General features: G+C 38.2%; 1 protein-coding gene across 1 annotated transcript; it reads left to right on the forward strand.

Moving 5' to 3' along the window:
• The first annotated feature begins 3,744 nt into the window (after positions 1–3,744).
• On the forward strand, positions 3,745–6,080 carry KIF2B (kinesin family member 2B). The gene has a single exon (XM_017862678.1). The coding sequence runs from the start codon at positions 3,895–3,897 to the stop codon at positions 5,914–5,916; it is 2,022 nt and encodes a 673-aa protein (XP_017718167.1). The 5' UTR covers positions 3,745–3,894; the 3' UTR covers positions 5,917–6,080.
• Positions 6,081–11,324: the final 5,244 nt, after the last annotated feature.

Consider the following 11,324-nt stretch of genomic DNA (forward strand, 5'->3'; position numbering starts at 1 on the left):
AAAATATATATATATATATATATAGTGGTGACTTTGGTCTGTAATCTGGAGAAACTGCTCATCTACCAAAAGCTGTTCAGGTAATGGCCAAGGATGATATCTTGTATCTAGGGCCTTCACGTTTTGACAAATGCTGTATTTATCTCATTACTCAAGATTCACAGTATTTTTTTGGTTTTAAGATGGACTGATCTGTCAGAATAAATTCCACTAAATGAGATAGTTAGGCAGATGGTTTCTGAATTATGAATTTTATATCAGCAGATATAAAAAGAGATTGCTCCAAAGAAGTTCCAGACTATCGACATTGTAAAAGCACCCAATCGGCTCTCTATAAACAGATTACTGTTATGTTCACCAATGAGTTATTTATTTATTTATTTATTTTTTTGAGACAGAGTCTTGCTCTGTTGCCCAGGCTGGAGTACAGTGGCATGATTTCAGCTCACTGCAAGCTCTGCCTCTCAGGTTCATGCCATTCTCCTGCCTCAGCCTCCCGAGTAGCTGGGACTACAGGAGTCCGCCACCATGCCTGACTAATTTTTTTGTATTTTTAATAGAGACAGGGTTTCACTATGTTAGCCAGGATGGTCTCGTGATCCGCCCGCCTCGGCCTCCCAAAGTGCTGGGATTACAGGCATGAGCCACCGCGCCCGGCCAAGAATTTCTTTTAATTTACTACTAAAATTAGGCTTTTGGGTTCCCCTGACCAGCCAAATTCGACTGGTAATAAATACCATTTCTTCAGAGGGGGTGTCTTCATATAATGCTATTTTGCCTGGCTATTATCAAGAAGGTCGGAGAAACCAGTCCAGGGTAGTGATGTTTGAGGTAGGTATTGAAGAGCTCAGGAAAACCATGAAGACAAGGAAGGATTATTGTCAGAGGGCTGTACTAGTAATTCTCAAAATGTTGTCCCTGCACCCAGCAGCACCAGTATTACCTGGGAACTTGTTAAACATGCAAATTTTCAGCCCTACTGCACACCTACTGAAGCAATAACTCCGGCACAGGGCCTAGTAACTGATGTTTTAACAAGTCCTGCAGTTGATTTTCACATATCTTAATATTGAGAACCACTGGACTAGAAATTAGAAATTTGAAAGAAAATGGTGTGTTTGAAGGGCTGCAATTTCTTCCACATGGCTCAGTTTTAGATTAAATATGGATAGTGGGGAAGCTTGAGGATGACAAAGCAGGCAAGATGATGATGTGCCTTGTGTCTTCATATGGAATTTATACTATATCATTAGGGTGATGAGGAGCTCCTAAAATGCTTATAAGCAGTGAATTAATAAGGAAGAACCTGTTAAAATAACTCTAGGAGCAGTGTGAGAAATAGACCCAGTCCCTGACTGGATGAGGTTGCAAAAAAAGAAAGAAAGAAAGAAAAAAGACAACAACAAGCTCATCATTGGTTGAGAGATTAAATGATATTATGATTACGGAAGACTTCTAGAGACTGGGAAAGGACTATCTGAGTTAGGATGAGCTGAAAGGAGGAAGAAGACAAAGATCTGTGTGAGGATTTTAAAGAGGAGAAAATATTGAAGTTACTAAAAGCAATTAAAAATAACAAAAAGCTGCCATTTTCAGTAAGAAAACAACGGAATCAGTTTTGGATTTGTTAACTTTAGTTCCTGCAGGTGACGACAAGTTTAGGACTCATAATTCTGGTTATCAACAATCTATCCAGCCAGCTTTATATAAAATTAAACTGTACGAACAAATGCAATATACTAGGGAAACTATATAAAGAGAAAAGAACTGAAGAAAAGCCCTGAAGTTGCTATGAAAAGCTTTATAAACATGCTGGAGAGAAAGAGGGAGTAAAAGGAAACTTTACTCTCTGATTTTGGCACTACTATCATGGATCTGCTCATCCATTGTCTGTCTAAAACATTACTAGCTAAGATGAAAACATTACGACTAGACTAGAGGCTCTAGAGTTTTCATAATTTTGAGACACCCAGCTGTTTCAAAGGTAACGGTTTAAAAAAACAAAACGAAACAAACTACTAGGTGGTTCAGTGGCTCAAGCCTATAATCCTAGCACTTTAGGAGGCTGAGAAGGGAGAATCCTTTGAGGTCAGGAGTTTGAGACCAGCGTCTGTGTAACACAGCAAGACCTCACCCCTAGCAAAAGAAAAACAAAAATAAAGAAAGAAAAAAAAAAAAAAGAGAGAAACAAAGAAAGAAAATAGCAAAGCATCCTGGCACATGCCTGTAATTCTAGCTACTCAGGAGGCTGAGATGGTAGGATGGCTTTAACCTCAGAGTTTGAGGCTGCAGTGAGCTGTGATCAGACCACTGTATTCAGACCTGAATGAGAGAGTGCTAATGACAAATATAGGGTATTAAGAATATTTACATAATGGCCTTGAAACTAAGAAACAACAACTGATTTAAAGCACAACTTTAAATATTGATAATTTGGGAAAATAAAACATAATATTTTTTAGAAGACAACTGCCTAAAGCCCTTTCTCCTCTCCCTCCACCTGCATACAACCTCCTCTTGAAATGAGCACTGCTTACTTACCTAATTTATCCAGTATCCCCCTTCCATCTTCTTTTCAAAATCTCAGCTTTACTAAACTGACTGAACAGAAAAGTTCATTTATAATAGAATTTATTTCTATAGTGGCCCTTATTCCTAGGGAAGGTTGTAACTTGCTACTTCATGTTACTTTGGAGCTGTAAGTACAATTATGATGAAATTCAACAGTCTAAAAGAAAATATGCACGGGGGTTGGTAGGGAGCTGAACGTAAGGTGTCACCCTTACTCTCAGCTTGGCCTGCCTAAAAGTCAATGCCATTTATTTTATAAGCAAATTCTTACACAGGAAAATATTGCAATCTTGGCAAAATACATTTTTGCATCTCATGATCTTAGCTGCCTTCCAGCCCTGCTTAACAACTTCTAAAGGACACACACGTATTGCAGGGTGGGGAGGTGGGTATAGGATTAATTATCTCTTTCCACACAATGTCTCTTCTTTCTTTCCAAATTATGGATAATGAGGCCAGAAGTGTAATTACTAAAGGAGTTTGGAAAGGTAATTACTGAACTAATCTCAAAACTGGTGGTGACCACAGCACAGCAAAACTCACTTCACAGCTGTCAGAGCCACTTGGAATGTGATAAACCTGCTGTGTTTGCTGTACGAAAGGAAGTTTCATATTAGCAAATTACCACAACTACCTGCTACATTCGACTCATTTTGATTTTGTAATGAGAAAGCTGATTAAACTGTAGTAACTTTAAGTTGTGACTCTTAAACAAGTTACACGTTTTAACGAGGTGAAAAAACAAAGATGGCAGGTTTGAGGACCCTTTCTGGGATCCTGTTGAATATCGAAGGCTGAGATTTGCAAATAACTCTACCTTCATCGGTTTCCACTGATCACTGGAGAGTTAAAGTTTAAGGGAACTTCATAGCAATTCTCAAATTAAAGCACTGAGCTTTGGGACTGCCAGCCAAGGCCTCCTGGGAGAATGGATACTTCCAAAGCTTAGGTAAAGGTACATGGGATATATAAATTAAATTTCAACTCCATGCTTCCCATTGCTTCTCTGTTACCTGTTCTTTCTTGCTGTGATCCAGAGAGCACGCCACATCCTCCTCCAACCCCTTCACCCTCACTGGCAGAGGACAATCTCTCCATCCCTTTTTGCTCCCGTACCGTTCACTCCTAATCCCTAGGTTCTGCCGCCTCTTCTCATCCTTTTGTGACGTAGTGGCCCCAGGCCGGGCCCTAGCGCACTAGGCTCACACAGGCAGGCACAGACTGCAACCCTGCTCAGTGTTCCGGGCGCTTCAGGCTGGCTTGGGTCCTGCTGCTCCAACCCCAAGGGCCCTGGAGTGCGCCCTGATACCTCCATCACTCACCATGGCCAGTCAGTTCTGCCTCCCTGTATCCCCACGCCTCTCGCCCCTGAAACCCTTGAAGCCACATTTCGGAGACATCCAAGTGGGCATCTACGTGGCGATCCAGCGCAGCGACAAGCGGATGCACCTCGCTGTGGTCACAGAGATAAACAGAGAAAATTCTTGGGTCACGGTAGAGTGGGTGGAGAAAGCAGTCAAAAAAGGCAAGAAGATTGACCTGGAGACCATACTCCTGCTGAATCCAGCTCTGGACTCTGCTGAAGACCCCATGCCACCTCCGCCCGTATCCCCTTTGGCTCCGGCGCCCTCTTCGGCCATCGGGGACCAGAGTACCGCCACGAAACGGGTTGTGATGATCCCCCAGAAAAACAAAACAGCCTCAGGGGACAGCCTGGACGTGAGGGTCCCCAGCAAACCTTGTCTGATGAAGCAGAAAAAGTCTGTCTGCCTCCAGGAAATCGAGAAAGTGCAGAAGCAGCGGGAAAAGCGCAGGCAGCTGCAGCAGGAGATCCGAGCTAGACGCGCCCTTGATGTCAACACCAGAAACCCCAACTACGAGATCATGCACATGATCGAAGAGTATCGCAGGCACCTGGACAGCAGCAAGATCTCAGTCCTGGAGCCCCCGCAAGAACATCGCATCTGCGTCTGCGTGAGGAAGCGGCCTCTCAACCAGCAAGAGACCACCTTGAAGGACCTGGATATCATCACCGTCCCCTCCGACAATGTGGTTATGGTGCATGAGTCCAAGCAAAAGGTGGACCTCACTCGCTACCTGGAGAACCAGACCTTCTGTTTCGACCATGCCTTCGACGACAAAGCCTCCAACGAGTTGGTGTACCAGTTCACTGCCCAGCCACTGGTGGAGTCCATCTTCCGCAAGGGCATGGCCACCTGCTTTGCCTACGGGCAGACGGGCAGTGGGAAGACGTACACCATGGGTGGAGACTTTGCAGGAAGGGCCCAAGATCGTTCTAAGGGCATTTATGCTCTGGTGGCACAGGATGTCTTTCTCCTGCTCAGAAACTCCATATATGAGAAGCTGGACCTCAAAGTCTATGGGACATTTTTTGAGATTTATGGGGGCAAGGTGTATGATTTGTTGAACTGGAAGAAAAAACTGCAAGTCCTTGAGGATGGCAATCAGCAAATCCACGTGGTCGGGCTGCAGGAGCAAGAGGTGTGTTGTGTGGAGGAAGTGCTGAACCTGGTGGAAATAGGGAATAGCTGTCGGACTTCCAGGCAAACATCTGTCAACGCTCACTCATCCAGGAGCCATGCAGTTTTCCAGATCATCCTGAAGTCAGGAGGGAAACTGCATGGCAAGTTTTCCCTCGTTGATTTAGCTGGGAATGAAAGGGGAGCAGATACGACCAAGGCCAGCCGGAAAAGGCAGCTGGAAGGGGCAGAGATTAACAAGAGTCTCCTAGCCCTCAAAGAATGTATTCTGGCTTTGGGTCAGAACAAGCCTCATACCCCATTCAGAGCCAGCAAACTCACACAGGTGCTCCGGGACTCCTTTATAGGCCAGAACTCCTCCACTTGCATGATTGCTACTATCTCTCCAGGGATGACCTCTTGTGAAAACACCCTGAACACTTTAAGATATGCAAACAGAGTAAAAGAATTAAATGCAGATATAAGGCCCTACCATCGTGGCCTCTATCCAATTGGACATGAGGCATCAAGGATGTTGAAAAGTCACATCGGAAATTCAGAAATGTCCCTTCAGAGGGATGAATTTATTAAAATACCTTGTGTACAGAGTGAGAAGCAGCAGAAAGAGATTGAAGATGTTGAAAGATCCACTCTTTTAGAGAAGGATACCACAGTTTCAAGGAAGGGATCTAGCCAATGGCTGGAGAACATCCAGGAGAGAACTGGTGGAGTAAACCATGATGTTGATTTTTGTATCGCCCAGTCTTTGTCCATTTTGGAGCAGAAAATTGGTGTCCTGACAGAGATCCAAAGGAAACTGAAATTATTACGAGCTGACCTCCACGTGAAGAGCAAGGTAGAGTGAAGCCAATGGCGAGAGATCAAGTCCGAAATGCTGCATTGCTGCAGTTTCCACCACTCTTATACAGGAAAACTGTCCAAATTATCTAAATATAAAGATCCTCTTGAAAAAGCTTAAAACATCTTAAAATACACTGATGCAAAACATGCTCTTTCTTCTGCCTCTGTATTTCTGTAGCTTGTTTTCATCCTGCTGAACAGTAGTTTTCAACAGGGAATGATTCCTCCCCACCCCCTACCAGAACATTTGGCAATATCTGGAAACATTTTTGATTGTCACAACTGGGGGTGATGAGGATACTGGCATACAGTGGGTTGAGGACCAGAAATGCTAAACATTCTAAAATGTTAAACAGTCCCCAACTGTATGCCCCAATATACAGCAGCAGTCCCCAACCTTTTTGACACCACTGACTGGTTTTGTGGAAGAGAGTTTTTCCACGGGTGGGGTTGGGGATGAAACCGTTCCACTTCAGACCATCAGGCATTATTAGTCTCCTAAGGAGCGTGCAACAACCTAGATCCCTCGCATGCACAGTTCAAAATAGGGTTCGTGCTCCTTAAGAATCTAATGTTTCTGCTGATCTGACAGGAGGCGGAGTTCAGGTGGTAATGCCTGCTCACTGCCAGCTTACCTTCTATTATGTAGTCTGGTTCCCAAAAGACCACAGACCTACCAGTCTGCAGCCCAGGGACTGAGGACCCTGAAGTGTACAGGACAGCTTCTCACAGCAGGTAACTATCCTGTTACAAACATCAATGGTATCGAGGTAGAGAAACCCTGCTGTAGGAGAAACCGACTGTGATGAAAGCAGATACACTAAATTTCCAGCTGGAAAGCAAAACACTGTGAGTTAAAGGAAATACATTGAAAGACATCAAGGGTACACAATGGAGTAAATCTAAGGATACCACTCATGAATCTTTCTCTTGCATTGCTGTTTAGATTCAAATGGTTTTTAAGATCTAATCATACTGGGAGGTTGGATTTTCCTTGAAACCATGTATGAGAGCCTAGAATTGAGAGGGCCTTTTTAAAAGAAACATTTGAGTTGAAATGGCAAAGTACTGTACTCCCTAGGAGTGATTAAAGTGCGTGTGTGTAGGGGGGTGTGTGTGTGTGTATGTGTGCACGTTTTGCATAAGTAGGGCTTTGTTGACTATGGTGTCTTAAATTTTGTTTTTCCTCACACACTCTTTACTACATATTGTATTTATATGCTTCACGTAAAAAGCCTTCCTGTATCAAATTGAAGCAGGATATAAGTCAGCAAAACAGTAGAAAAACTTCCACCTAGAAATGGAACACATCCCATAAATACCTCAAAAGTAGTGTCAGAAACATTGACACCTTAGATTGATCAGATATTTGAAACATTTTCCTGATTCGAGGATCACAAAGTCCATTCTCGCTTTTTTTAAAAAAGCTAATCTGATATGTAAATACAAATATAATAATACATGCAGCAAACTAATTAATTAGCAAACATTATATAAAATACTGTAACAAAAAAGAAGGATCTTTTGGTTTCACATCTTATCAGTTCCAAATGCTTTTTTAAAAGAACTAAATGGAAATGATTTACCAAAAAAAAAAAAAAAAAATAGTGCATGGCAGATTGAGGAAATTTAGACAATACATAGTCTCCCAATTTTGCTACTCTTATTATTTTCATAAGTTTGCCTAAAAGTTACAAAGGCCTCATTAACATTAGGATAACTGGCACATTACTATAGAGTAGAAGAATAATGTCCTAGCAAAAACTATCAGTGTGAAACAGTAAGGATGACCGTGAACATCTGGTATTTTGTAATTAATATTTGTGGTCTTTAAAACACAAACACATACACACACACACTTAGTAGTGCTTTGATTGGATTGCATTAAATCAATACATTAACTTGATAAAGATTAATATTACAATTTTGAGTCTTCAATCTATGAATACTCGTCTTAGAAGTTTATTTAGTTCTTTATTAATTTCTCTCATTAATCTTTTGTAATTGTCCATGTTGAGGTGTTACATTCCTTTCATTAAAACCATGATTAGATAGTCAATTAGATAATGTTTTAAGGCTCATCTAAATTTTATCACATTTAAATGTAATTTTCAAAATATTCCTAATGTATACAGGAAAAGTTGGTGTTTGTGTTTGGACTTCTACATTTAATGATAAATTCACTTACTAATTCTAATAGAGTTTAAAATATATTATGTTGGATGTGTTTAGGTACATAATTACGGTATTTGTTAATGATAAAAATGTTGTTTCTCCCCTTCCAATTTTTATTCCTTTTATTCAAAAGTATATACTTTTATTATCTTATTCCCATAAGGCCTTGTATGTAATGTTGAGTAGAAAAAGTCGTAACAGGAATTACCTCGTTCTCTATCTCAGAAGAAAACATTTTGACAGTTTAGCAATCAGTATAGTTTAGTGGTTCGACTTTTGTACATAGACCAATCTTGTCGGATTCAGAATTTCTTTATCTATATGTAGTTATTGTTAATGAGTGCTAAATTTTATCCTGTCTCTTCTTCATCTATTTAGATGACCATATGATATTTTCCTTTAGTCTCTAAGTGTAAAGAATTGCAATAACTTTTCAAATGTTAGATTAATCTTGCTTTTTGAAACAAATTCAACTTATACTTTTTTATACATCGTTGAATTAGAAATAATAATTAGGTTAGGATTTTTGTGTCTATATTCATGAGAGATATTATGCTATAATTTTCTTTTCTTTTGATATCTTTCTCAGGGATTGGAATTAGATTTGTTAATTCTATAAAACAAAATGAGAAGCCTATTCTCTTTTTTATTTTCTGAAATCATTGGGACTTTTTTTTTTTTTTTTTTTTTCTAAAATTTTGGGGTTTTTTTTTTTTTTTTTTTTTTTGAGGTGGAGTCTCACTCTGTCACCAAGGCTGGAGAGTAACGGCAACACCTCAGCTAACTGCAACCACCACCTCCTGGATTCAAGTGATTCTCCTGTCTCAGCCTCCAGAGTAGTTTCGATTACTGGTGCTTGCCACCACGTCAGGCTAATTTTTGTATTTTTAGTAGAGACAGGGTTTTGCCATGTTAGCCAGGCTGGTCTCAAACTCCTGACCTCTGGTGATCCACCCACTTCAAACTCCCAAAATGCTGGGATTATAGGTGAGAGCCACCACACCAGGCTGGATATAATTTCTATTAAATATTTGTTAAATACTTCAAAGCTATCTGGCTCTGGAGTTATCTTTATGACAAAATTTTCTAGATTATTTTAATGGAAATAATATTATTCAAGTTTAGACTTAATATTTTTCTCATACCAGTTTTAATAAATTTTATTAATTTATTCTCATCAAACTATACTATAGTCATTATCTATCATGCCCATATTATTGATTTCTTTTTGATCCTGATACTGGCAAATTATGTCTTCTCTTTTTTATTGTTAATCAGACTTGTTATATGTTTATGAATTATATTAGTTTTTTCAAGGAAACTACTCTTAGCTATTTTCTTGATTGTGTTTGGTTTTATTTTATTAATTCCATTTTCCTTCTCTCTGTTTAATTTCCATTTTTTTATTTTATTAATTTCTATGCTTACATAATAAATTTGTCATCCTTTTATGATTATTCTCTTTACTGCTTTTAGTTAATCTACATTGTATTTTCTTATTCAAAACTTGAATACTCAAATATTCAAAGTATTCATTTTCTAATTTTCACTTACCAATAAGGTATTAAAAGCATTGTTATATGCCTATTTTTAAATTTGTTTAATCCTGTTGTTCAAATATTTTATAACACTTATTTATCCTTTACCATGATATTAAATTCTTAAACTTTAATTGTAGGCTTAATTACTTTTCCTTTTAATTCTGACAGTTTTCAGCTTATATCTTTTGAGGTTATGTTCTAGTTGCATATAAATTTGGGGTTTTATATATGCCTGTTGAGTTCACAATTTTAACATACTAAATATTTCTCTTTGTTTCTCACAATTTTTCTTGAATTAAATTATGCATTTCCTAATATTCATATAGAGAATATTTTGCTTTATTTTAGTTTGTATTTCTATGGTATATATTATGCTGCCCTTTTATTCTGAAACTTTCTGTTCTTTACAGCTAAGATTAATTCTTTATAAAAATATATAATTGGTTTTAAATAGTTTTTTAATCCCATATTATAATTTTGTCTTTGAATGAAAACATTTATGTCCTTTAGATTTAATGTAACTACTGATATATTTAGGTTCATGTCTGCGAGCATTTCCTGTAACTTGAAAATCATATCATGCATTCTTATTATTACATTATATTTCTTCATCAAAAGTGAAACTACCTTAAATATTTTAGTTCATTGTTTCCCAGATTTTATGCTTTTTATCTTTTAAGTACATATATATATTTTTTTAAGGCATTATATATATGCTTTTAATACATCATTATTAATATTTAAACAGTGAATATACATTTAAATAACTCATGTTTATTTTTCCGATATTCTTAATTCTGTATGCTTTATATTTAATTATTTATATCTAATACTTTATACTTAAATCTTTACTATTTCCACTTATGATCATTTTTCTTCTTACATGACTCATATATGTGTATGTAAGAGTAAGCCTGTTAGTGAAAATTCTATTAATTTAAATAATCTTCATTTTACCTTCTCTTTTGAAGTATATATTTGCTGCTTATAGAATTCTTGGTCATCTATTCTTTCATTTATGTATTTATTTATTTGCCCTTCAAAGAAGTCATTATTTTGTTTTATTATTTTGCCATTTCTATTAAAAATTAACTGTCATTTTCAGGAACTTTTAAGATTTTTTTATTTCTCTTGATTTCAAATCGATTGCTTTTTCTATAATGCAACAAGGGTGTTTTCTTATTTATTCTCGTGTTTTATAAAACTTTTAAATCTATCACTGATATCCTTCATCGGTTTTGATAAAGTATTGGAGTCTCACTCTGTCGCCCAGACTGGAGTGCAGTAGCGCGAACCCAGCTCACTGCAACCTCCACCTCCCGGGTTCAAGCAATTCTTCTGTCTCAGACTCCTGAGTAGCTGGGACTACAGGCACCTGCCACCATGTCTGGCTCATTTTTGTATTTTTAGTACCAACGGGGTTTCATCATGTTCGCCAGGCTGGTCTCAAACTCCTGACCTCAGGTGATCCACCCGTCTCAGCCTCCCAAAGTGCTGGGATTACAGGCATGAGCCTCTAGCCCCACCAAAGTATCAACTTTCAACAGTTCAAATATTATTTTTAGATCTTTCTATGTCTTCCCTTCTTGGAAATTACAAATACTTAAGTATTCTACATGTTTCATAGAATTTTATCTAGTTTGCATTAATTTATCTTTTAATGCTTCAGTTTGGATACTATCTAATTGCCTATCTT

This window comes from Rhinopithecus bieti, unplaced genomic scaffold (genome assembly GCF_001698545.2).
Source record: "Rhinopithecus bieti isolate Rb0 unplaced genomic scaffold, ASM169854v2 scaffold_64386, whole genome shotgun sequence".
NCBI classification, from domain to species: domain Eukaryota; kingdom Metazoa; phylum Chordata; class Mammalia; order Primates; family Cercopithecidae; genus Rhinopithecus; species Rhinopithecus bieti.

What these genes read in the sequence shown, in the direction of transcription:
- KIF2B (XM_017862678.1), top strand. Translation starts at nt 3,895, where the DNA reads ATGGCCAGTCAGTTCTGCCTCCCTGTATCCCCACGCCTCTCGCCCCTG.